We start from the raw sequence: 25,181 nt of genomic DNA on the forward strand, positions 1-25,181 counted from the left end.
CAGGGAAGGGAGAGCAGCCGCCACCTCCGTCCCCTGCCCCAGGAGGGACCCCGGCTGTCACACCGGCCAGCACAGCGACACAGCCCTGATTTTTGGGGTAAAAAGCCTCTCCAGACTCCTGGCAGCTGGTCCTCATGGTCGTGGGCCTGATCCTGCAAGCAGCCACGTCTGCTGGCATCGCGGGGCGGTGAACTTGGTTAAACGGGGGTCTGGGCTCACCCCACCCTGCTGAGCCGCATTGCGGTGGCTGCTTCAGAGCTTTGGTGGCTGAGGGGCCACAGGATTTTGGAGGCTTTCTGGGGTCCATCCCTTCCTTGTCCCGGCCCTGCTGCAAACAGGGGCACCCGCGGGGCTGCGCTGAGGGCACGGCTGGGAAAGGGGCACCCCGGGGCTTTGTGGCCGTGGTGGGGCAGGAGGTGACTTCAGCACCAGGGGCTGTCTAACAGGGGGTGCTGCAGAAATGGGTTCCCCCACAGGGCCCTGTGTCCCCTTGCCCGGGTCCCGCAGATAATTCACCCTCTGGGTGTTGGCTCCGGTGGCCTCGGGCTCACCCAGGCAATCCCCAAGCTGGTGTCACCTCTCTGTCCCCGTTCTGCCTGATGTCACAGAGCACCTGCTGGCATTCCTAGGCTCAGCTCCCTGCCACCAGCAAGCTGGGACAGGGTCCGATGGGGTGTCTAAGGCACAGGGTGGCACAGAGGGGAGTGCAGAGGGATCAGTCAAAACCCCTGTGCCCTAAACCCCATCTCTGGCTCACCCAACGCAGGGGGTCTCATCCTGCTCCGTGCTGCAGCCAGGCTCTGCCTCGGGCACCTCTCCTCAGCCCACCCTGCAGCTGAAATGCTCCTGCTGGGCCAAACCTGGCTGCACCCAGCCCCAGAGCCCCCCGGGTGCTGTTAACACCCAACCCGAGCCCCTGCCTGGTGCAGCTGGGACACCGAGCGCTGCCCCAAGTGCCTGGACCTGCTGCATGGGCTGGGGCACCCCATAGAATCACAGAATCAGTTTGGTTGGAAAAGACCCTCAAGATCATCAATTCCAACCGTTCCCCCACCCCTGGCACTGCCCCATGTCTTGAGAACCTCATGTCCGTCTGTCCAACCCTCCAGGGATGGTGACTCCAGCACTGCCCTGGGCAGCCTGTTCCAATGCCCCACAGCCCTTTGGGGAAGAAATTGTTCCCCACATCCAACATCAACCTCGCCCAGCCTTTCCCAACACCGGGTCACACCGCCCTCTGAGGATGCCAGCCCCAGAACCTACAAAATCCTGTTTTTATTGTGTTTCTGGGACTGTAGCCATGCAGCTGCACCACCAGCGCAATCCTCAAGGAACTATTTCCCCCCAAACGCCGTCCTCATCACGCTGTGAAGTCTTGGGTGACCAGGTTGAGGACGTTGCTCTCCATGGACGACTGCCACTTGCCCCAGTTCCTCTTGATCTCAGCCTGGACCTGAACCGACACCACGGACCGGTGCTGGCACCCGGGGGCACCCACCAGCACCCAACGGGAGGGTGGGGATGCCGATACATGGCTGCGTGGGTGTGATGCTCATTGGGGTGCACCCTTTTGGGGGGTCTGCAGGACCACGTATGCACGGGGGGGACACGCACCTCTCCATTCAGGAAGCAGTACAGCAGAGCCACCAGGAACCCCTCAAAAGGACAGAAAGAGCAAATGTCACCTGAGGGAAGTGGCTGGACCCCTCTGTCTTCATCTGCTGCCCGGATTTAGCGTCCTCCCACACCTCTTACCCCAGCCCACGGGCAGCAGGGGTATGGGATCAGTACAAGTTGTCCATCCAGCCACAATCCGCATGCTTTGTCCCTGGGGTTTGAGGGGTGCCTGGGACACCTCTCCCAAAAGCATGCAAAGCCCCAGCAGCACATCCCCGGGTCTCATGGTGTGACCTTGGGATGGGACAGGTTGGGTACGTGGAGGTTCTCCCTACTCATCTTCCCCACTCTGTACCTGGTAGGAGCCGAGGACCAGCTCAAAGTACAGCCGGGCGTCCACACCGACGTGCTCAGGGAAGAGCGCAAACACCACGTAGTGTACCCCAAAGAGAGGGATGAGGAGCAGTGTGGATTTTGTCAGCCTCCTGTGGAGATTTGGTGTGTGAGAGGGGACTGGGTGCAAGCGATGGGCATAGAATCATAGAATAGTCTGGATTGGAAGGAACCTTCAAAGCTCCCCCAGTGCCACCCCTGCCATGAGCAGGGACATCTTCACCAGCTCAGGTTGCTCAGAGCCCCGTCCAGCCTGGCCTGGGATGTCTCCAGGGATGGTTCAGCCACCACCTCTCTGGCCAACCCGATCCTGCTGCCCTGTGGGACAGCCCTTCCCAAGACCTTGGTCTTAACCCAAAAGAGGTTTTCCATGAAAAGCAGGTGTTGGAGTCTTCAAGGACGGTCCTTCTTTGTGCTTCACCAGGGAAGGGTCCCTACTGCCCTGGGTTCCCCCAGAAACCAGGGTGAGGGGAGCGCCCCCTTGCCCGAGCAAACCCTTACATGTACTGCTGCTTGTAGTTTTTGCTGATGTCCGGGCACCGGATCTTCCGCGCTAACATTCTGGTGACATTGAGGAAGATGAAGAAGTTCACCTGCCGTAGGAAGCTGTGTCTCAGGCTCTGCACAGACCCCTGGTCAGGTCCTCCTGTCCATATGGGACCCCTGGCTCTGGGGCAGGAGACATACTCACAAATATGGCCAGGAGGATGGGGGCCTTGATCACCCACCAGTAGAGACTGGTGTAGTCATCCCAGCACCTACGGGAGAGGAGAAAAGGCTCTGCCACCCACTTGCACCCTTTTAGCCCAGGTCTTCTCCCCCCACCTCCCCAGCCCCATTTGCACAGCACCTCTTACGTGGGCCCCACCAGAAAATAGAAATAGCTTTAAAGAATTAGTAAAGTTCTGCCCCGCTTCTCCCCTCCTGAACCTCCCATACAAGGGATTTGTCCCCTGTGTCTGGCACGGGGGACACATGGCCAGGCTGCAAAAAGAAGAGGGTTTGCTGCTCCTACCCGTGGTTGTCGTACTGCAGCCTGGTGACCACCCAGACACAGACCGTCAGCATGGGGACACCTGCAAGGACAGGACCCAGGCAGGGATGTGGAGTCACCCCAGGGCTCTGTGGATCCCCTGTACCTCCCTCCATCCCTTGTTCTCAAAAACACGTGTTTAAGTCAGGTCTGAGGCCCTGGAGGTGGCAGGAAGGTGAAAAGAGAAAGAGATGGTGCCCACTCAAGGTGATGTGCCTGTCTGTGCGTCACCTCCTGTCTCTGTGCTTTTACATCTAACCTGGCTTCCTGGGATGGGTGTTTCCAACCCCAGATGGATGTGAGAAGAAGGAAGGACCTCGCTCTGTCCCATCCTGACCATGTCCAGGATGGATCAGCAGCACGAGGGTGAGGATCAGGCCATGCTGGGTCTGGCAGGAGATGATGGGTGCCCCACCAGGCAGGAGGCTGTGCTGGGAGAGCGGGGGACATGCCAAGAGCAGCCATGGGGACCATCCTGCCTGGGGACCCCCAGCCATGCAAATCTTGGAGCAGCAAATCCAGACAACCCCCAAAATCAGTTTACCCCAGTCTGTGTCAATGGGACCTCACTGGAGAGGGGGTGATGGGGAGGGGGGTCCTGCACTCACCCCAGCCGATGAGGATGTACCACCAGATGTACCTCTTGTCGGAGGTGAAGGTGAGCAGCAGCAGGGTCTGCAAGTACATGCCCTCCACCAGCAGCCAGTAGAAGTTGGCCAGGACTGAGTACTGGAAGAAGGCGATGGCTGCTTTGCATTTCACCTGTGAGGATGAGGAGGAGAAAGGCTCAGGAGTGCTGACTGGCATCAGACCCTGTCCTGGGGACATAGGGATGATCAGTCTCGCTGACCATCTCCTCCTGAAGTCCACCCAAGCTAGCCTTTCCTCCCAGGTTCACAGCCTCTCTCCCCCTCCTCTTTGCAGTGCTAAATCCACTGCAAACACAGCCAGACCCCTCCCCTGCCACTCCTGCACCATGCTGGGGCTCAGCACCTCACCGTCGACATGGTGCAGTGGTCAACGGACTCATCCGAGAAGAGGACGGCATCCTTGATGAACACGGCAGCCCCGCGCAGTATGAAGGAGGTGAAGAAGTGGATGTGGATGGAGTTCCGGGTGCAATGCAGCTTCCTACGGGGGGAAGAATCATAGAATCATTTTGCTTGGAAAAGACTCTCAAGCTCATCGAGTCCCACTGTTCCCCACCCCTGGCACTGCCCCATGTCCTGAGAACCTCATGTCCGTCTGTCCAACCCTCCAGGGATGGTGACTCCAGCACTGCCCTGGGCAGCCTGTTCCAACGCCCCACAGCCCTTTGGGGAAGGAATTGTTCCCAAGATCCATCCCCAACCTCTCTCCACATCCTGAGGCTGTTTCCTCCCTTCCTATTGCTTGTTACTTGGGAAAGGAGACCAACACCCTCCGTGCTACAACCTCCTTTCAGGTAGCTGTAGAGAACAAGAAGGTCTCCCCTCTGCCTCCTGTTCTCCAGGCTGAACATCCTCCAGCCACCCCGGAGAGCATCCTTCCGCAGCACAGCAAGGTCTGCAAAAACAAAGCTTAAAATGGGCAACCCGAGGGTTTGAAGGCTCCGTGTCAGCAGGAAGGGACAATGCTGCAGGTCTTCTCATGCCTCATGTCCATGTTGGCAGGGATGGAGCTTGGCTGCTCTGAGATGGGGGACACTGAGAGCAGCCATCCCTGCTGAGGATTGACCCCACTTCCCTCCAGCTGCAACCCATGGAGCAGCCAGCACCGAGCCCTACCTGAAGCAGGAGAAGATGCCGATGGCCAGGATCAGGGCTGCCAGGGACGTGGAGTAGCCGCAGGTGTAAAGCACCTTCATGGTGACAAAATAGCCTTTCTGGAAGGGAAAGCACCAGCAGAGTGAGGCAGCATGGACTGGGATGGGCATGGAGGTGGTAGCTTCATACCACAACCCTTGGCCAAGCTGGGATCCCCCTGGGCAGCCCAGCAACCAGGACGAGGCCAACAAGATATCCCCAAGAGTCCCCCCCATGTTTCATTGCATGGGTCAACACCAGGAAGGGAGAACCTGTCCCACAGCCCCCAAGGGACCTGCTTGCCTTGTCCTCAGTGTCATTGCTGCCGCTGACGGCCTCCAGCTCGCAGGCATTGCCATAGAGGGGGCTGGGGAAGCTCCATCCTGACTCGGTGCAGTTCCTCCGGATCAGTGCTGCAGTGACAAGAAGTGACCTCATGAGAGTTATGGGCATGGCCTCTGCATTAGCATCCCCAAAATGTCCTGCCTGGGACAGGCACCCTGATCTTTGGGATGGAGACTAAATCCAAGCACCAACATCCTGGCTGTGACCGCAGCATGGTACCCAAAGGGCCTGGCTGCCCCATCCCTTCCATCCCAGTCACACCTCTGCCCTTCGGTGCTGTGTCTGGAGGTGCCAGGACACCTTAGGGCATGATGTGAAAGCAAGCATGAATCACAGAACCAGAGAGTAGTTTGAGTTGAAGGGACCTTCAAAGCCCATCCAGTGCCACCCCTGCCATGAGCAGGGACATCTTCACCAGCTCAGGTTGCTCAGAGCCCCGTCCAGCCTGACCTGGGATGTCTCCAGGGATGGTTCATCCACCACCTCTCTGGCCAACCTGGGCCAGGCTCTCACCACCCTCAGGGACAACAATTCCTTCCTCATGTCCAGCCTGAATCTCCCTCCTTTAGTTTAAAACCATCACCCCTTGTCCTATCACAACAGGCCCTGCTCAAAAGTCTGTCCCCATCTTTCTTCTCGGCCCCTTTTAAGTCTGGAAACCCCACAATAAGGTCTCCCTGGACACTTCTCCAGGCTGAGCACCCCAACTCTCCCAGCCTGTGCTCACAGCAGAGCGGTTCCACCCGTATCTGCCAAGCTTTTCGACGGCGCAGGAGCTGTGGGAGCACAGGGGAAGGGCTGGGGTGGCAGAAGGTTCCCAGGCAGGGTGGGTGCAGCTCAGCCCTCGGTCCCAGGGGACGAGCAGTCTGGGTTCAGAACACCACACCTTTGGACTTCTTGAAGACATGGAGGATGTCAGGGCAGGTGACGGCTCGGGACTGGCCGACGGGCACGGCCAACCAGCAGCTCACTCCGTCCCACTCGGTCAGGCAGCCTGGGGAGGGACGGGAGCGTTAGCGCCACCAGGAAGGGACGTGCTGGGGACACACACACAGCCCCTGGTCCACAGGCACAGCCCACAGCAGGCACAGCCCTGCAGCTGTAATGGGAGAGTGTCCAGCCATCACCCAATCTGCGGGCCATAATATAACCCCACAGGAATTAGGAACATCCCGGCTCCAGTTCTGGAATGATCTCCCCCGGTGCTGAGCTCTTCTTTGAGCCCCATGATGAGATGGGACCTCATATTTTCTGGGGCTACATCAGACCATGAGGTCCTGTGGGGAGACCCTTGGGGAAGAGGGTGCGGGAAGGGCTGGGACATTCCTGGTGACATTTAAAAGAGGGTCTTGAGCACAAGTGTGATGGGAGCGGCTGAGGGACCTGGGGGGCCCAGCCTGGAGAACAGGAGCTGAGGGGAGACCTTCTGATCTCTGAACTGCCTGAAAGGAGCTTGGAGCCAGGGGGGTCGGGCTCTGCTCCCCAGGAACAAGCGCCAGGAGCAGAGGAAACGGCCTCAAGTTGTGCCAGGGGAGGTTGAGGTTGGATGTGGGAACAATTTCTTCCCCAAAGGGCTGTGGGGCATTGGAACAGGCTGCCCAGGGCAGTGCTGGAGTCACCATCCCTGGAGGGTTGGACAGACGGACATGAGGTTCTCAGGACATGGGGCAGTGCCAGGGGTGGGGGAACGGTTGGAATTGATGATCTTGAGGGTCTTTTCCAGCCAAAATGATTCAATGATGCTATGATAATGTTGGATTTCTGCATCCAGCAGCTGTGGGGGCTCAGCTCTGGGTGTCTCTCCAGCCCAAAGGAGGAGGACAGGAGAAAGCACTGCCAGACCCGCAGGAGAGCAATTAGCTTAAACGTGGTTTGCTTCTTCTCTCTTTAGCACTACGTTAATCTTTAAATGACTCTCCAGTCATCTTGGAAACAAGCATGGCCAAGCAGACATGAGACCTTGAAGAATTAGCACCCTGGGACGAGACACAGACATCACACCTCCAGGACAGCTCTTCTCCTTGCGCATGTACATTATTAACCTTGTAGATATACATTATTAACCTGCAGCCACATCTATTCCCAGCCAGGGAACGTGGACTCAGACAAGTCTAATTAGTTTTCTCTGATTTCAGCAAAGCTGTCTGTTGGTGTCTGGAGGGATTTGGAGGGCTGTCATCACAACAACAAGGCATGTCTTAATTTCTTCTCTGGAAGACAGGTGAACTGAGCACAGCGATTGGGATTAACGGGATTTAAATCCCCCTCCCAACTCTGTTTCACTCACCATAGCTGCTGTAACAGCTAAAAAATTAATCTCATTACTCAGAGCTGTGCAAAATTGGAACAACTCTACCATGGAGAAGATGTAATGGAGGCAACTTCTAGGAGGACAGGGCAAAAAAACATGAGCAAAGGAACTGAAATTGTGTCTCATTGCAAACCTCACAGGCAGGATCTGTGCCTTCAGTGTCCCCATATTGTTGGTCCCCAGGAGCCACCACATCCTCACGCTGTCCCCCGTCCCCAACCAGTGCAGCCCAGCAGCACAAGGTTCTTGGTTTGGATTGACACAAAGCAACCGCCTTTATTCTGTTCTTCCCAGCTCAGGGCTGAAACACCACCAGGATCAACATTATCCTTGTGACGTTCTCCTTGATGTGACCGAAAAGAACATTTTTCCCTCAAAATGCAGCTTGATGGGAAGTTCCTGCTTAGCATTTCTACTGGTTAATTAGACGCAGACCTGCCAGGGCTGCCTCCCTATTTCTTGCTGCTCTAACTGGTACCTGGAGACCTCCAAATGAGATAATATGAACCTAACCACTGGGTTATTTCTTCCCAGCTATTTCCGAGTAGTAAACGCTGCCAACACCGGAGCAGATTTGGAAGGCAAAGCTTTGCAAACGTGATCTTTGACGTGTTTTAAGGCCCCATGGTGGGTTCCCCAGGAGGATGCTGAAGCCGGAGGTCCCTATTCTGTCCCTTCACACTATATTGCCACCACGTCCAGATCATCTGAGCTGTCCCCTCCATCTGGCACAAGCAAGACGTTGGGGAGTGATAAATTCAGTTCAGGTGGGCAGTGGAGGTGGCGGTTAAGCAGGAAACCTGAGATTAAATACTGATTTTAATTATGCATTCATGCTTCTTGGTTATTTTCCTACACTGATATTCCTTCCCCCCATCTGGCATGATCTGGGCTGCGAAATGGACGTTTTCCCATCAACTTGGCCTTTCTCTGCAAAGCTGGTCGATACGTTATATCTCTGCATAGTTACTTAAGCAATTATGCACCTTAGCATGCATTTATTGAGATGCTTCATTTTTACATTTGTATTAGATGAAACCCGCTGAATGACGCATTTCTTATTCATTAGGTGATAATTTTTACCCAGAATTCGAGCCAAGATGTTTTTGGATGGAAACTGAAATGCAATTAAAAAAAAAAAAGTACAAAAGCAGTACTTTAAAACTGTTTTTCAATTAGTTAATTGGTTTATAAGTCCCCGGATATGTAAAAATTAAGTTGCTCAAAACATGTTTAGCATCAAAACTAAGTGAATTAGGAAGGGAAGGAGGGATGAAGGGGTGACGGGCGTTGTGTGACAAGTGTGCTGGTGGCCAGGGCTCCATAACGCCTGTGCCCACAGCCCCAGAGCATTGGGGCAGGGAGGATGGGAGTGGGGCAGGAGGATCTGCCAGGGGCATGGACCACACTGTCCTTGTCACATGCCGTAAATCTGGGGGGACTCAGCCCCTGCGGTTATTCCATAGAATCATTGAATCATTTTGGTTGGAAAAGCCCCTCCAGATCATCAAGTCCAACCATTCCTCCACCCCTGGCACTGCCCCATGTCCTGAGAACCTCATGTCCGTCTGTCCAGCCCTCCAGGGATGGTGACTCCAGCACTGCCCTGGGCAGCCTGTTCCAATGCCCCACAGCCCTTTGGGGAAGAAATTGTTCCCAGATCCAACCTCAACCTCCCCTGGTGCAACTTGAGGCCGTTTCCTCTGCTTCTGGCGCTTGTTCCTGGGGAGCAGAGCCCGACCCCCCTGGCTCCAAGCTCCTTTCAGGCAGTTGTTTGCATCCCTCAGCCCGCCCATTATTCCCAGCTGCAATCTCAGCCCCTCTCTCCATGCAGCAGCATTTTTGGGGCTCTCCGAGGGTGCTCCTCAGCCTTTGCCTTGGCGTTGCTCCCCATTTCTCTGAAAATACATCTTATTCTGCATCCATATGTGCTCTGCAACCCCACAATCATGTGTCATCCTCTCGCTAGCAAATCCCCCCCCATCCTGTTGAGGGAGATGAGCCCCACGCACAGCAGCAACTCGCACTCACCTTGCTGCCCGGGGGGTGTTGGCCTTTGGCTTTCAGTCCTGATAATCTCCAGGCATTCAGCTTCTTGCTCTTGGAAATAGAGGACAATGGAGCAATCGGGATGTGTCGCTCGCACCTTGGGAAGGGGGAAAAGGCAGACAGTAGCACGCTGCGCATTAAAAGACCTGAGCAGGTAGGGTACCAGCCGATATTCACTATTTCTGCTGCAGCCAGCCCCAGGAGAGCCTGTCTGCGTAACCATGCTTTTGGGCCCTGACATTTCCTTAGCTTTCTACTGTTTGCTTCGTAAACACCATAAAGAACCATTGCAATTATTCCTAATTCCCTCCAAAAGCGTATGATGCTTCAGGGCACCGCTCCGTCAAGATGCAGGATCCATGCAGAGGAGCTGAGCTTACAGATGGAGGGGCCAAGCCCATCAGCAGGGCAGAGGCGAGCATGTTCAAAGCCTGAGCGAGAAAACCATGTAATTATAGATTAAAAAAAAACGAACAAAAATATCTTTGGGCATGTCTAATCCTTCCCTTGATGTCTGGGTTTTGCTCACACAGGTTTTGTTCACGCTCAGGCTGGTGTATTTTAATCAGAGGCGTTGGCAATGGCCATCGGAGTTCACCCAACTCTTGTACCACGTCTCTTTGGGGAGATGCTGCAAAATGGGCACGTTGATCTCTGTAAAGCCTTTGGGTTTGCTCGGAGAAGTGCTGAGGCACCAAGGAGCACGCCCCGACCCCGCGGCTCCCAAAAATGCAAGGGATGTGGTGGCTCAGTGGCCTGAGCTGTCTGGGACCCCCCAATTTGGGGTTTTACCCCCTTGGCTTCCATCTGGAGAGTTGGGAGCTCAAGGCTGGAGTGAGAGTGCGCCATGAATTTGACACACTCATTCCTGAGCATCCATCCCATTCCCAAACATCCACACCTATTCCCGAGCATCCGTGCTCATTCCTGAGCATCCATGCCCCTGGGGGGATGCGGTGGGGGCTGCAGCATCTGGAGATGAGACATTTCTGGGACAGGGTTCTTTGGGACAAGACATGGGATTTGGTTGGTGATGGTTTTAGGTGTGTGGACAGAGATATAAAAGTTGGAGAAATAGAGGGATGAGGGTGGGCAAGCGGACCCCAGGACTGAAGGAAAGTCTGGAATGTTAAAGCATCACTGGATGGGCCTCTGAGCAACCTGAGCTGGTGAAGATGTCCCTGCTCATGGCAGGGGGGGCACTGGGGGAGCTGGAAAGGTCCCTTCAGCCCAAATTATACTGTGATTCTATGACCCACACGAGGATGGAGGGGATTGTCCCCAGGCAGGGCAGAGCTGGGTCACCCTCCCTGGGGATGCCCTGGAGCTGAACCCCAAAGGAGCTTTGCTGGGTCTCGCAGTTGGACTCCAAGGGGTGTCCCAGCCCTGGGGGTGCCGCGGGGTCCTGGCATCACCCACTTCCCACCCTGCCCGTCCCTGCACTGCATGTCAGCAAATCCTCCTGTGAAAGCACCTGAGCTGGTACAGCGGTGCCGGTGACTTGCAGGGCTGCGGTGGCACCTCTGTGTCAAGCAGCATGAGGGATGGGGACATGCTGGGGACATGTGCACGCTGGCCAGGACTGCAGCCACGCTGCATCCCAAGGCTGGCTGGACCCCGAAGGCAGGGAACACCATGCTCACCACCCACCCTCTCCCCGCGTGGTCCCGTCCCACATGGTGGCACTTACCCGCAGCATCAGGAGTGTGAGCAGCAGGACCAGCATCGTGCAGGCACCGGGGGGCTGCCACAGACCCCTCATGGCTGGAGCCACCCCTGTGCTGCCCTGTCCACGGGTGTCCAGGCTCAGTCCCCAAGGGGTTGGGAACAACCCAGCTCCTCCAGCATGGCCCTGAGGGTAGGGGGGTCACATCGGGACCCTGCACCCCCTAACCCTGGCCGCTCCTTGTCTTGCTGGGTGCCACTCAGGTGGCCCTGACTCTCTCCCTGGCTGTCCCCCACCTCGCCGTCCCTGCCCAGCACCAACGGGCTCCGTCTGACTGCGAGACTGAATGTCACAGCTCCTGGATCTGGGAATCCAGGCTCCACCCTCCGCTCCCCCTCCCCACACAGAGGGTTGGATGCCAGGAGCAGCATGGGGGGGGGACACCCCAGCCTGGCACTGCCCAGTCTGGCCACCACCGGCATCCTGGCACCCCCTTCTCTGCTCCCATCAGGGACCTGGGGAACCCCAGCTGGGCACAGGGGGATGTGCAGGGGGGCATGGAGACCTCTTGCCTGCTCCGCCAATGCTACTGAGTTAAAAAATTGGCTGAAGGCTGTGGGAAATGGGGGTGCAAGCAGGGGGGTGCAGGGGGCGTGCACAAAGGCAGGATGCTCCTCCAAGCTCTGCCTGCACAGGAGGCTCTGCTGACCCCAGCACAGCAGGCAGTGCTGGCCATCTCATCCCATCCCATCCCATCCCATCCCGTCCCGTCCCGTCCCATCCCATCCCATCCCATCCCATCCCACCCCATCTCATCCCATTCTGTCCTGTCCCGTCTTGTCCCATCCCACCCCACCCCATCCCATCCCACCCCACCCCATCCCATCCCACCCCATCTCATCCCATTCTGTCCCGTCCTGTCTTGTCCCATCCTGTCCCATCCCATCCCATTCCATCCATCACATCCCGTCCCATCCTGTCTCATCCCATCCTATCCCACCTGCCCTCCTCCTGCTTCTCCTGTCTGGGACACCTCTCTTGGTCTCTCATTGACCTCTTTAGGGCCATTGTTCCCTTTTTCAGCAGCAAGTGGAAAATAAATGAGGTCAAACTCCCTGCACTGCAAATCCTGGCCAGCCTGAGACCCCCCCAAACCCTTTTGGGCTCCCACCTAGACCAGCACATGGTTATGCAATGGTGACAGTGGTGAGGTCAGTGGTGGCTGGCTGGAGGGGATGGGAAAGGGGAGGAAACAGTCACATTGTGCCAGGGGAGGTTGAGGTTGGATGTGGGGAACAATTTCTTCCCCAAAGGGCTGTGGGGCATTGGAACAGGCTGCCCAGGGCAGTGCTGGAGTCACCATCCCTGGAGGGTTGGACAGACGGACATGAGGTTCTCAGGACATGGGGCAGTGCCAGGGGTGGGGGAATGGTCGGACTCCATGATCTTGAGGATCTTTTCAAACCAAAATGATTCAATGATTCTATGATTACCCGCATGCATTTTGCTTTGGGGTGACAGCAGAGCCATGCACGGCTGTGGATGATGGGGACTGGTGACCAGGGGACTCCGTGTGGACAGGTCCCCACAGGCCGCCCTCCAGCCATGGGCGTTCCCATTAACCCAACACCAGCCCTGGGATTGCTGCTGGTGTGTGTCCATAATTACAAATGACTCAGCGCTTTCCAAAGCAAATGAAATCACTCACAATTATCTTTTTGCAAGTGGCAAATGCTCATTTAGTGAGGGCTGGAAATCACTAATTGCGTCATCTCCATCCCACCTTACAGCAACAAAGTGGGGTGTCTCCAGCCCTCACCAACAACATCTTGCTTTATTTTGGGCTCTGGGGAAGGAAACAGCCTGCAAAGGATAATTCAGCATAACAGGAGAGCACCGTGGCTGGATGATGGCTTGGGGCAGATGGGACTCAAAGCACCAGCAGCATGAGACCACCTGGCAGGGGAAAGTGGTACTTTTTTGTAACCAGCTTTCACAGTGAGATGCTTCCACCCCCTGGTTCTCATGAGCCCACAGAGCATCCCCGAGAGGTGTGCGGCTGTGTGTGGCAGTGTGACACAGCATAGGGGACAGCAGCTGCCAAGCTGCCACTCCGTATCTGGGATTTGTCTCCATGTGCAATGACAAACTGGTTTCTGAACTGGTTTTTGATAACACTTAGGAGCCAGCAGTGATGATGGGGGGGATGTATTGCCTCAGTTGTGCTTACTTCATCTTCCTCGAGCCTTGGGCAAGGCTGCTGCCTCCTGCCTGTGTTTCCTCAGCTTGGGAATCTCTCTGGCTCTGATATGTCCCCAGGGCAGGGGGATGACACAAGGGTTTCACCGTCACCTTGTTGCCCTCTCCCAGTTATCAGAGGGCAGCTCAGCGAGTTGTTGCTGCTGGGCCATATCAGCACAGCTCACCTGGGCTTGATGCATCACCATCCCAGTGTTCCCAGTCTTGTCGCCGACCATCAAGGCCCTAATGACCCTGCTCTGCTCCTCAACTAATTCCCCAAAGCTTGTTGATGCTAAACTTTCCTTGCATTGCATTAAGAGGAGTGGTTGATGGACCTGGGGGGTTCAGCTGGAGAACAGGAGCTGAGGGGAGACCTTCTGATCTCTGAACTGCCTGAAAGGAGCTTGGAGCCAGGGGGGTCGGGCTCTGCTCCCCAGGAACAAGCGCCAGGAGCAGAGGAAACGGCCTCAAGTTGCACCAGGGGAGGTTGAGGTTGGATGTGGGGAACAATTTCTTCTCTCTGCATGACAAATGTGCTGGGGGACTTAAAAAGGGACATGCCCACGATGACACGCTGCCTGTCCCTGCCTGCAGCTGAGCCCCCAGCCTGTGCCCTGACCTGCAATGCTGCACAAGAGGCATCAGGGATGTGGCTTGCAGCAGAGAGCAGCTAATAAAGCCCCAAAAGGGGTTGAAGGTGCCAGTGGGGACCTGGGGACATTCAGAGCAGGCCCCCTGGACCCCTTGTTGTCCTACTGCTGGCAGAAGGTTTCCTCACGCTGCTCAGCCCTTCACCCCTTGAATCCTTCCTGCACACAAGAACAATATCAGCACCAGTGAGCCAGGCTCTGCCAGAAGCAGGGGGTAATCAGCAACAGTAATTAAATGTGCAAATAACGGGAATTTGGGAGTTACAACAAAAGGCAGAGGAACAATCTGGAGGGGCTTGGAGAAATTAGGAACACAGAGCAAAATCTAATCAAGCAGAAAATAGCCCGACTGGAGCCAACGGCTGGAGGCAAAGGCAATGCTCCTCCCCTGGCATCTGGAGGGGTCTCTGGTGCTTTTTTGGGGGCAGGACAGGAGGTTTTGGGGAGATTTGTTCCTGCATGGTGAGCAGGGCTGGCTGCAGGCTGGGTTCCTGGGAAGAGTTCCCAGAACTGTGCTATGGGTGGATGGCAGATTTTGGACGTAATATTGATGGGAGGAAAAAAGTAATCACCCAGAAGAGCAGTCTGGGGAAATGCACCGGGTGGAGGTGGAGGAAAGATACCTGAGGCCAGTGGGAAGTTGGGTTGTTTGGGGGAACAAAGTGGTTTTGCATTGCAATGAGTTTGCTCTGAGCAACCTGAGCTGGTGAAGATGGCCCTGCTCGTGGCAGGGGTGGCACTGGGGGAACTGGGAAGGTCCCTTCAACCCAAACTGTTCTGTGGTTCTATGGTCCTGGGGACACACTGCAGGAAAACCCAGCCCAGTGACGCTCCTCCCCAGCCAAACAACCAGGAGGGTTTGTTTCCCCCAGCAGCTATAGCAACGAGTCCTGTTGCAGCTCTGCCTGCCCCAGCCATGGAGGTGGGGACAGCGGCGGACCCCCGTGGGGCCTGGGGGGACACCCCAGCAGGGACCTACATCGTCCCAAACAGGGTAAGCCCCAGAGAGAAGCTCCCTGTCTGAATTTATGGAATACACAGGGTGGGGAAATGGGGAGAGTGGGTGGAAAGGGGGGCTGAGGTTGGGTTTTGAGGGGGCACTGGGGTCTGGGGTAGCAAAGCCGCTCTGTGATGGGGCTCTTTGCAAAATGCCCCCCTGTCCCCTTCCCTAAGAAGGCTGCTGCTTCACAGGGACATGTCCCCAACGCTGGGGACTTGCCAGGTGTGAAATCCACCCAGGCTTGCAGGGCTGCACCCTGAAAAGATGTGGGTTGTTGCAAGCTCCCCCCTCCTCCCAGACTCCCACCCCTGCTCCCCCTGGGGCCAGCGCTGCTCTGCTCCCCACCACCCGCTCCTCTCCCCACTCCTGCCCTCTTGCTGTGCTGCCAAGGCACTGAATTAAACCAAAAGTGGGAAATCCCTGAGGTTTTCCTTCTTTCCCCTCCTGCCTTTCAGCTCCCACCCGAGCGATGTCCCCGTGGGGTTGTGCCCATGTCCCCACAGCCGGTGATGATCCTGCAGCAGCTTCCCGGGACCGCGGCTGCCATGGCCCCCCCCACCGGACCCCTGCACGTCCGGGGAGGTGCGTGATGGTAGATGTAGAGGTCAGCATTAAAACCAGCTTAACTTCACCCTTTTTCAGGGTGAGAGGCAGGCAGGGGGGCTGTGCCCACTCTATAGCCTCGCAGGGTGGTGATTCCATGGCTGCTTTGCTCCATGGGATGAGATTTTAGGTGGTTTTACCCACCCTGAAGTCTGGGCTGGATTTGGCAACACCAGAACGCTCCCAGGGGATGGTTTGGGGCTGTTCTTTTAAATCCCACTTCCATACCCTTTAGCAGCTTCGTAGCCCTTCTCCGAACTCCAATCTTGGATCTAATCTGATCTTGGAGGCAGCTCCTCCAGTAGGTTTGCAGGCATTTTGCAGGGGAACTTCACACCTGCGGCAAATGGGGATGTTCTGATGGGGATGCAGAGCCAGATGCTGTGTTTCCCCTGCAGCCGGATCGCTCTCAGCAGCCGTGACACAGCTTGGGCACCCAGCCACGGGGACAGGGACACTGACCTGTACGTGCACGGCTGCTCCAGGTCCCAGCATTTCGTGCAGAGCATCCCCCACCTGCTCCTCTCCTGCACCCAGCTCCGTAGGTGCTTGCATCTGGGAGTGGAGATGGGAGCAGCCCCCATGGTCCAGCCGCAGGTCCTGCCCCCTTGGGGGGTTTCTGAGCTTCCCTGGGTGGGACGTGGTGCAAAGCAGAGCTGACCCCACACGGTGACACCCCCAAAACAGTGGCTTTACCAGCCGGTGCCAAGGCAGAGCTTGCCAAGCTGCCGAGTGCTGCCAGGACCACAGCGATTCTCCTCCGAATGGGCGGAAAGTCCAATGCCTCCAGCACCACTAATCACCTTTTGTGAGCAGCCTTCAGCAAGCCAGACCAGATGTTTAATCACATTTGCAAATAAGAAGGCTGGAATAGGGCTATTTTAAAGCTTTATCCAAGCAAAATAATTTTTAAGTGCCACATGGGCCTTCCAAATTGGGGTGGGGGGAATTTGGCTTCGTTCCCATTGGTTGGGCATAGGGACGAGCCTTGGTGCTGCCAAGTGCCACCCCAGGCACTCATTCCACGGCTGCTGTTCTCGTGCTCTTGCTCTGATCTCTCTCTGATGCAGAACTCCTTACTTTCCAGCAGATTTAATCGATTTGATGATGATTCAAAACTCCCAAATGCACCAGGTGGTGATGAACAGCCTGGCTGTGTCGGCGCTGACGTCCTTTGGGTTCGGGCCATCCCCAGCCGCTGCCCAGGTAAGGATCAGGGATGCTGGATGGACAAAGAGACCAGGGGACCAAAAGGACCAAAAAACTGGGTAAAGGGACCTTTCCAGAGCTGCGCAGGTGAGCAGGATGCTCGTGTAGTGCTTTGGCACAACCTGAGACCCATTCGGGCACAGAAGCTGGGTGGTCTCAACCCGTCTCACTCCAGGCTCTGCAGCCTCTTGGCATTTTGGGGCTCTTTGTGCTGGTTTGACCCCCCACTCTGTCAGCACAGATTGTATCCAGGATGCTGGGAGGTGATTTGGCCCAGCTGGGAAGAGCCAGGACTGCCCCTGTGGTTGGGGCAGCCGAGCAGCGAGGCTGAGCACTGTTATCATGTCTCTGCGAGGGTTTTCATTTGAAAGTCCATCTTGAACCAAAAGCATATTAAACATTTCATCTCCCTGGTGGGGAAACAAACGCTGCTTTCTCGACAGGGGCGAGAGCTGGGCTGTGAGCAGCTGCCTCGCTTGCTGCCAGCTGGCAAACCCAGCCACACACCCTCCGTGCTGCCCACCCAGTGCCCACCAGTTCACCGTGCTGGTTGAGACTGGACCTTGCCACATCTCAGCAGATGGAGCAAATGAGCAATTCCCAGCAGCATTTTCATAGAATCAGAGAATGGTTTGGGTTGAAGGGACCTTCCCAGCTCCCCCAGTGCCACCCCTGCCATGACAGGGACATCTTCACCAGCTCAGGTTGCTCAGAGCCCCGTCCAGCCTGGCCTGGGATGTCTCCAGGGATGGTTCAGCCACCACCTCTCTGCCCAACCTGGGCCAGGCTCTCACCACCCTCAGGGACAACAATTCCTTCCTTGTGTCCAGCTTGAATCTCCCTCCTTTAGTTTCAAACCATCACCCCTTGTCCTATCGCAACAGGCCCTGCTCAAAAGTCTGTCCCCATCTTTCTTCTTGGCTCGTTTAAGTACAGAAAAGCCACAAGAACATCTCCCCAGAGCCTTTTGAAGTCCCAGCTGTGGGACTGTCACCTCCCTGTGTCCCCAGCAGCTGGGTTCCCGCGATGGATGACCATGGGGTTTGTATGGGATGGAGCCCACCCAGCCAGACCAGGGCAGAGCCGCGCTGTGCTGGTGGCATTGCAGCCATCGCTCCCTGGGAAACTTCTCGCTGGTGCATTGGGGAGCAGCTCCTCATGGAGACGCTGCCAAAAGGGGCCCAGCACAACACTGTATTTTGTTCCTCCCCGCAGGTGATGGCAATGCCTTTGCAGACCGCAGAGGAAGAGGAGGCTGTGGTTTTCCATCATCACTACATCCCCTATCCCAGTCCTGCTCCCATCCTGCCATGGCCTGTCCCGGTGCAGGATCGGGGACGAGTGGCTGTGCGACACCTGGGCACAGGCTCGTTAGCCGAGGATGGGGAGGTGTGAGTAACGAGGGTGCTGCTTTGTGCCACCCAGTGCGGTGCCCCCATTGCCCCTGGTGTAGCGGGACCTCCAGCCCAAGCTGGGACACAAGGAGCAACACCAGGTCAGCACTTACTTCTGTCCTTGCTCCTCTCCAGCAGCGCAGTGCCCCCCCCTCCACCTCCCAGCGCCACGGGGACCGTGGGAGCCAACGTCCCACCAGCATCGGGTAATGACATGTTCTACCCATGTCCCTCAACAGGGGACATCTTGCCCTCAATTGTGCTCTCAAGTGTCTGGAGCATGAGTCTGATGGGTCTGAGGGACCTGGGGGATTCAGCTGGAAAACAGGAGCTGAGGGGAGACCTTCTGATCTCTGAACTGCCTGAAAGGAGCTTGGAGCCAGGGGGGTCGGGCTCTGCTCCCCAGGAACAAGCGCCAGGAGCAGAGGAAACGGCTTCAAGTTGCACCAGGGGAGGTTGAGGTTGGATGTGGGAACAATTTCTTCCCCAAAGGGCTGTGGGGCATTGGAACAGGCTGCCCAGGGCAGTGCTGGAGTCACCATCCCTGGAGGGTTGGACAGACGGACATGAGGTTCTCAGGGCATGAGGCAGTGCCAGGGGTGGGGGAACAGTTTGATTCGATGATCTTGAGGGTCTCTTCCAACCAAAATGATTCTATGCATCAACCAAGCAGCCCCCAGTCAAAGACTGAGCCCTCCCTGTGCCTCCCTCCATCCCATCCTGGGGGTGCGCACCCTCCAGCTCCCCCTTTCTCTCCACAGAGTACTATGACATGATGGCAGCGGAGAGGCTGTGAGCTCCACACTTCCCAAGATGGTTTCTCCTGCACATCCCAGTCCTCAACCCCAGAAGATCCTGCAGGTGCTGAGCATGGGTGCTCCGTGATACCTATAGGTTTTGGGGTGTCACAAAGCCTGTCACCAAACCCTAGGTGACAGCATGACCCCGAACAGGGACAAGCTTTATCTCCATGCTCTGCAGGCTTGTCCCTGGTGACACCCCGATCCTGGCTGGACAATACGTCTCTGCTGAACCACGAGGACTCTGCAGCACGGGCTGTGTTGTGTCCCCATGGGTGGGTGCTGCCAGCCCAGGTGGCCCTGATCTTCATTAATCCCTTCAGATCTCAAAGCAGCACATTGCCTGTAATTAATTTGCTTTGTTAAGAAAGCACCCTGCTGCCACTAATTAAGCATTTGTAATTATCAGACTGCTGGCTCATTGCCTGAATGCAGGGTTCCCTTTGAGCTGGGAGGGTAAAGACGGGGGGGGTGGGGGGTGTGAGCATATAGAAAGATGGTAGCCAGGCAGTTGTACCTTAAATCCCCTCCTTCTGCCTCCAATGGGTATGAGTCCTGCCCTGTTTGTCTTCTGGGGTCCTAATGGAAAGGAGGTTTTATCCTTCCTGGGCCCAGGACTGAGCTGTGCTCTGGCACACGCAGCAAAACTCAGCCTGGCTCCTGCTGAAGGTGGAGGAGAAGCTGCAGATGTGGAGCAGAAGAGTTCTGTTGGGTTGCAGCACGAAGGCACATCTCCAGCAAGAAGGGAAGGAGACGGTTCAAAAGCCACACTGAATTCAATGGGAAACCAGGCTGGTGCACAAAGGTTTCCGCATCCATATGGACAGAAAAGGAAGGAGGAGAGGAGTCATCAGGAGATGGGGTGGACAGGAAGGGTGGGCTCAAGGTATGTCCCAATTTTAGCTTGAATATGAGAATAAGGAGAGGAATGGGAGAATGAAGCAATGGGGATTGCCACACCCATGGTGGAAGCAACCCTTGGAGCCTTCTCTGAGTCACGCTGGTGGAACTGGGGCATCCTTCAGCTGGTGGCATGGAGACCATAGCACTCACCACCCTCAGGGGCAACAACTTCTTCCTTATGTCCGGTCTGAATCTCCTCTCCTTTAGTTTAAAACCATCACCCCTTGCCCTATCACAACAGACCCTGCTGAAAAGTCTGAGTCAGTCCATCCTCAAGCTTCTGTACGGGGTGAGATGCACACAGCACCTTCCCCTGGACCAGCCCCAAACGCCCACGTGCTGCTCTGGTGACGCACCCGAGTCACCTGCCATGCTCCTCGGCATTCCCCGATCCACTCCTCCTGCTCCCGGGGACACGGGCTGAGGTCCCCAGCATCCTCCCGCCGGGGCAGCATGATGGACATGGTCCTGCTCCATGGGCTACTGCTCCTTCTGCCTTTGGCAGCCCTGCTGCTATACCGGTACAATGCCACCTTCCACTACTTCTGCAAGATGGCTTTCTTCCACGGCTGGCTCGTGGTCATGGCCACTGTCCTCTTCCCCTTGGCTCTCGTTCGGGGCCGCTCCGTGGAGAACATGAAGTGAGTATGGTCTGGGGATATTTTTCTGATGTGGAGATGGCTGGGGCTTGGTTGTGATGGAAGAGCTCATGTGGTCTTGTGGACATGATATCTCCTGCTCTGGGCATACCCACGGTGTGTTCTGGCCGGTGGTTGAACCCTGGGGCCACAGTGAAGGCTGTGGTCATGTCCATGTGGCAATGAAGGGTGCATCTGCATCTTGTGGTGTGGTGAAGAGGTGCTGAACATGCCCCAGGACAGTTACGCCATGATGGAGGTGGCAAGCTGGGTTGGGACTAGCGTTCGCTGGAAGATGAAGTGGCATAAAAGGGATGATTCCTGGCCATCGCAATGTTGGGGTCATCAGCTGAGTGCATGACCCGGGTTTTGGCAAAGGTTGGAGATGTGAAACTTAGCAGATGCAAACGCACACCCATCGCTGTGTGCCTGGCAGGGCAGCCAGGTCTTGCTTAGTGGGAACCCTGGGGACCGCGCTTTGGCAGAGGGAGCTTGGGATGTCCCAGTGCCACCAGCTGTTGGGGATGGCACCGTCATGTCCTGGCGAGTTGTGTGCTGTCAGCTTTGCTCAGGGGTGGTGGAAGCTGAGATAACATCGCTGTGCAACATGGGAAGAAGGTCTGGTTGCTTTTCAAGGGCGTTGCAATCTTGTTGCTGGATTCCTGGGCATGATAGCATACCAGAAGGGATATAATTATGTCAGAGTGAAAAATGTCAGAGCCTGTGGTGTTTACTGAGCTTGAGCCATCATGTATTTGTGCTGATGGATTTTGGGCCCTGAGCAGGAGTGTGGTCAGAGGTTTGATGTTATCAGTCTGTGTGTAGCCTCTGTCACTCATCCTGTGCAGGAATGCTATGCTCATGCTCCAGTGTGGTTCTGAGCCCTGGCACAAACACTTTCAGCTTAGCGGAAATACCCGGTGTCATGCAGCTGTGACTCACGCTGCCTTATCTTGTCCCACCTCTGCCTTATCTTGTCCCACCGCCACCTCGAAGCCATCCTCCCCTGGAGCAGCATGTACAGCTCCATCTCCTCCCCAGCCTCCAAATCCCAAAGCCTCTGGCTTCGAGCACATTCCTGTCATTAGTCCTGGCTTTGGGGCATTGCCACAAGTGTTTTGCTTCTCTGCAGACACAGGCATCTCTGGGCCTATGTCTCCAAGGAATGGGTGGTCTTCTGATACAACGGATCCTCTAAGCATCATCGTGCCTCCTTATCCTTCTGTGTTTGCTTCTGCTCTCTCCTCCCAAACTTCTTCTCATCCCTATGTGGTGCTGAGCAATTGCTGGCAGCCCTGTCCCCTGCCTTGTTCCCTGTGGGCTCCCTGGGACCAGTCACTGCCAGAGATGTGGACCCTGGCACAGGTGTTCTCCGTGCTGTAGGTTAGAGAGTGCCCCATTTCAACACCGAAAGCATATCTGCTTTTTATCTCCACTATGGGTGCTGCAATCCCCATTGCTCCATCCTCCCTCCATTCCTCTTGTTATTCTCATGCTGAGTGTCACCCTTCATCAGCACTGCCATCCTGATGTCACCCTTCCTGCCCAACCCTCCCTGGATGGTGACACCACTTCTCCTTGTTCCTCCTTCCATCTGCACAGACGGAAAAACCTCCATCTCAGGTCCAGTGATGCTGTTCTTCGTGTTTTCCTCTAATGAATGAAGCTGAGTTGGTTTTCCTTTCCCTGCTCTCTTCTCCCTCCACCTGGAGCACGAAGCTTGGTGCCCGCTCTGCAGGGACAGTCCCTGGAGACATCTGCATACCTGTAGACTTGTCTGTCTCAAGACTGTTCCTCTACACGCCCATCTTTAATGCTTGATGACTTGCACCCTGGCTGTAGGCAGACATCCTATCCCTTCCCTTCTTGCTTTCCCATCACCCGTGGATATCAGAAAACCTGCTGCTTCTTTATGCACCAACTTGTGCTGTCTGCTCTTCTTCATCAGAAACTCCAATGTGGACTTTCTGCTACTGAGACAGCAGCTGGTCCCACCTTGAGGATGGTTATGAGGACAACTTTGAGCACAAATGTGCTTAGAAAAGCAAAGCATCACCGAGACTGAACACAGATCCACCTTGGGACAGACTATTTGCTCATGTAGACCAGATCTAGCCTGGCCCATCTTGCTCCCTAAGTGAATGTGAAGGGCCATAAATCAAGCCATGCCTCCTCTGTGCTGATGTGCTCCCCACGTGTGTCCCTCTGCCCTAGGCTCCTGCGTTTTGCCATCCGGCCCCTCAAACACTTGTATGGCATCAAGATACAGGTGCAGGGCTCTGAGCATCTGAACACCAAGGAGCCCTATGTGATGGTTTGCAACCACCAAGCTACCCTCGACCTCATGGGTACGTGCAAGGGATGGGGGAGTCATCACTGCATGGACAACCATTGAGGTGCTGCAAGGGTGGACCAGGCTCACCCTGGGGGGTCCCAGTGACACCAGCACCAGGATTTGTATGGGGAAACATGGTAGGCATTGGCCAGAATAGCTGGTGGGACAGGACCTCAGGGCCTTGGAGAACAGGAGGCTGAGAGGAGACCTTATAGCTCTCTATAACTACGTGAAAGGAGGTTGTAGCATGGAGAGAGTGTTGGTCTCTTCTCCCGAGTAGCAAGTGATAGGACAAGAGGAAACAGCTTCAAGTTGCACCAGGGAAGCTTCAGATTGGATATTAGGGAAAAAAATCTTCATGGAAAGCGTTATGAAGCATTGGAACAGGCTGCCCAGGGCAGTGGTGGAGTCTTCATCCCTGGAGATGTTTAAAAGGTGTATAGATGGGGACATGGTTTAGTGCTAGAGATAGGTTATGGTTGGACTTGATGATCTTTAGGGTCTCTTCCAACCAAAACAATTCAATGATTCTATGGTTATGGGTATGCTGCAGAGAGAGGGTTGGGACAATGGAAGATGATGCCAGGTCACTACAGCCACAGGGCTGGTTGGTTCTGGGTGCCACTGGACAGGAACGGATCCTTTCCTCTCCAATCCATCCTCCAGGCATGGCAGAGTTCCTTCCTGAGCGCTGCGTGCCCATCGCCAAGAAGGAGCTCATCTACATGGGCATCGTGGGGTGGGCCTGCTGGATCAGCGGCTTCATCTTCATCAACCGCCACAGAACAGAAGATGCGATCTATGTCATCTCCCGGACGGCCAGGACCATGCGGCGTGAAAACGTGAGGGCAACAGGCGGCAGGGGGGAGTCAGGAGCAAACACCGATGGGGCTGACATACCAAGTGCCAGGGTGCCCTGGTCAAGGTCCTCAATCATGTTTCTCCCTGTCCCGTGCAGCTCCGAGTGTTGATTTTCCCTGAAGGCACCAGGAATGAGGACAAATCCATGCTGCCCTTCAAGCGCGGGGCTTTCCACTTGGCCGTGCAAGCACAGGTGAGGCCATCGTCCCCCTCCACCTGCCCTTGATGGAGTGGGGTGGGCGTGCACCCTGGGGCAGCGGGATGGGGACACTGGGATGTTTTGGGGTCTGCAGTCCCCAGGGACAAGTGTTGTGCAGGACCCAGGGAGGGCACAGGGACCTCCTGAAGCAGGTACAGCAGGAGCTGGAGTCCCACCTGGGGATGGGGTCTATATGGAGGACACCCCTGATTCTCCATCTCCTACAGGTTCCCATTATCCCCATTGTGATCTCCCCGTACTGGGACTTCTTCAGCTCCAAGGATAAGAAATTCACATCTGGTAAGTGATGGATAAGAAGCCCCATTGCCAGAAGGGCAGGTGGTGGGGATGAGGCATGTGGGGCTTGGAGGTCTCTTTGTGGGACATCAAGGTGTGGGGAGGCAGCTGGTGGCGGAGGGTGCTGCTGGGTTCATCTAAGAGCATCCCTGGCCTTTCCCTTCTCTCTCCAGGGACCTGCACCATCCGAATCCTCCCCAGGGTAGAAACCCAGGGCCTGAGTCCCAAGGATGTCCCCCAGCTGACAGAGACTGTCCGCCAGGCCATGGCTGATGCCTTTGCCGAGATGTCTGCAGGTCACCATGGGGACCATCATGCTGAGCAGCTCACTGCACGGGAGCCAGTGCTGGCAGGGGGAAGGAGAAGCCTTCAGTGTGACAAGGACACAACCAGGGCCAGCAATTAGGCAGAGGGACTGAGCCCCTTGGGGACATGAGGGAGGTGGCACAACCGTAGGCTGGGCAATGCTGTCCCCTTGTCCCCTGCGGATGTGTCCACCAGACTTGGTAGGTCCAGCAGGATGGTGCCCTGGTGCCAGGGGAAGCAGAGCAGTGCAGGAGGGCACCAGGCAGCACCCTGCCTGCACACTGGGTAGTGGGGAGAGATGTGATGGGCAGGGTTTGGAGTTTGCTGCACTATTTGAGGGTGGTAAAATGCTGGCCCAGGTTGATCAGAGAGGTGGTGGATGAACCATCCCTGGAGACATCCCAGACCGGGCTGGACGGGGCTCTGAGCAACCTGAGCTGGTGAAGATGTCCCTGCTCATGGCAGGGGTGGCACTGGGGGAGCTGGGAAGGTCCCTCCCATCCCAGACTATTCTATGGTTCTATGATTTACCCCTGACAGTGTGACT

The 25,181-nt window shown here is 56.0% G+C and overlaps 3 protein-coding genes across 6 annotated transcripts; 2 read left to right on the forward strand and 1 right to left on the reverse strand.

Annotated features, from left to right (window-relative positions):
- Positions 1–1,277: 1,277 nt before the first annotated feature.
- LOC136111908 (vasoactive intestinal polypeptide receptor 1-like) lies at positions 1,278–11,513 on the reverse strand. Of its 2 annotated transcripts, none has more exons than XM_065856343.2 (13): positions 11,223–11,513; positions 9,515–9,629; positions 6,059–6,166; positions 5,131–5,240; positions 4,810–4,907; positions 4,042–4,174; positions 3,652–3,805; positions 3,026–3,086; positions 2,702–2,768; positions 2,512–2,603; positions 1,973–2,102; positions 1,615–1,656; positions 1,278–1,453 (listed from the first exon to the last, which is right to left on the reverse strand). In XM_065856343.2, exons 1-13 carry the CDS (start codon positions 11,292–11,294, stop codon positions 1,361–1,363), a joined length of 1,275 nt encoding a protein of 424 aa, XP_065712415.2. In that variant the 5' UTR covers positions 11,295–11,513; the 3' UTR covers positions 1,278–1,360. The 2 variants fall into 2 exon arrangements, with proteins under 2 accessions (XP_065712415.2, XP_065712414.2); XM_065856342.2 differs by having other exon boundaries at positions 1,278–1,477; positions 1,510–1,656.
- Positions 11,514–14,993: 3,480 nt separating this feature from the next.
- Positions 14,994–19,505, forward strand: PRR29 (proline rich 29). 3 transcript variants are annotated; one of them, XR_011742205.1, is made up of 7 exons: positions 14,994–15,083; positions 15,545–15,671; positions 16,780–16,898; positions 18,117–18,292; positions 18,431–18,501; positions 19,057–19,156; positions 19,277–19,505. XR_011742205.1 is itself a non-coding variant. In XM_071818139.1 (6 exons), exons 1-6 carry the CDS (start codon positions 15,006–15,008, stop codon positions 19,089–19,091), a joined length of 606 nt encoding a protein of 201 aa, XP_071674240.1. In that variant the 5' UTR covers positions 14,994–15,005; the 3' UTR covers positions 19,092–19,505. The 3 variants fall into 3 exon arrangements, 2 of the variants coding, with proteins under 2 accessions (XP_071674240.1, XP_071674241.1); XM_071818139.1 differs by having other exon boundaries at positions 19,057–19,505; XM_071818140.1 differs by having other exon boundaries at positions 16,783–16,898; positions 19,057–19,505.
- Positions 19,506–20,451: 946 nt separating this feature from the next.
- Positions 20,452–24,917, forward strand: LOC136111943 (1-acyl-sn-glycerol-3-phosphate acyltransferase alpha-like). Its single transcript, XM_065856394.2, has 6 exons — positions 20,452–20,639; positions 22,851–22,984; positions 23,638–23,813; positions 23,930–24,025; positions 24,259–24,331; positions 24,502–24,917. Exons 1-6 carry the CDS (start codon positions 20,452–20,454, stop codon positions 24,732–24,734), a joined length of 900 nt encoding a protein of 299 aa, XP_065712466.1. The 3' UTR covers positions 24,735–24,917.
- The last annotated feature ends 264 nt before the right edge of the window (positions 24,918–25,181 follow it).

Source organism: Patagioenas fasciata, chromosome 22, assembly GCF_037038585.1.
Source record: "Patagioenas fasciata isolate bPatFas1 chromosome 22, bPatFas1.hap1, whole genome shotgun sequence".
NCBI lineage: Eukaryota > Metazoa > Chordata > Aves > Columbiformes > Columbidae > Patagioenas > Patagioenas fasciata.

Bases quoted from the DNA above. Each gene is read 5' to 3' on its own strand.
- LOC136111908 (XM_065856342.2), bottom strand. From the start codon at position 11,294: ATGAGGGGTCTGTGGCAGCCCCCCGGTGCCTGCACGATGCTGGTCCTG. The intron at 5,241-6,058 runs GTGTGGTGTTCT...TTGTCACTGCAG, and splicing joins TGTCTTCAAGAAGTCCAAAG to CACTGATCCGGAGGAACTGC. The intron at 2,604-2,701 runs GTGAGTATGTCT...TTCCTACGGCAG, and splicing joins CCATCCTCCTGGCCATATTT to GTGAACTTCTTCATCTTCCT.
- PRR29 (XM_071818139.1), top strand. From the start codon at position 15,006: ATGGAGGTGGGGACAGCGGCGGACCCCCGTGGGGCCTGGGGGGACACC. The intron at 18,293-18,430 runs GTGAGTAACGAG...GCTCCTCTCCAG, and splicing joins TTAGCCGAGGATGGGGAGGT to CAGCGCAGTGCCCCCCCCTC. The intron at 18,502-19,056 runs GTAATGACATGT...TTCTCTCCACAG, and splicing joins CAACGTCCCACCAGCATCGG to AGTACTATGACATGATGGCA.
- LOC136111943 (XM_065856394.2), top strand. From the start codon at position 20,452: ATGATGGACATGGTCCTGCTCCATGGGCTACTGCTCCTTCTGCCTTTG. The intron at 24,026-24,258 runs GTGAGGCCATCG...CATCTCCTACAG, and splicing joins ACTTGGCCGTGCAAGCACAG to GTTCCCATTATCCCCATTGT. The intron at 24,332-24,501 runs GTAAGTGATGGA...TTCTCTCTCCAG, and splicing joins GGATAAGAAATTCACATCTG to GGACCTGCACCATCCGAATC.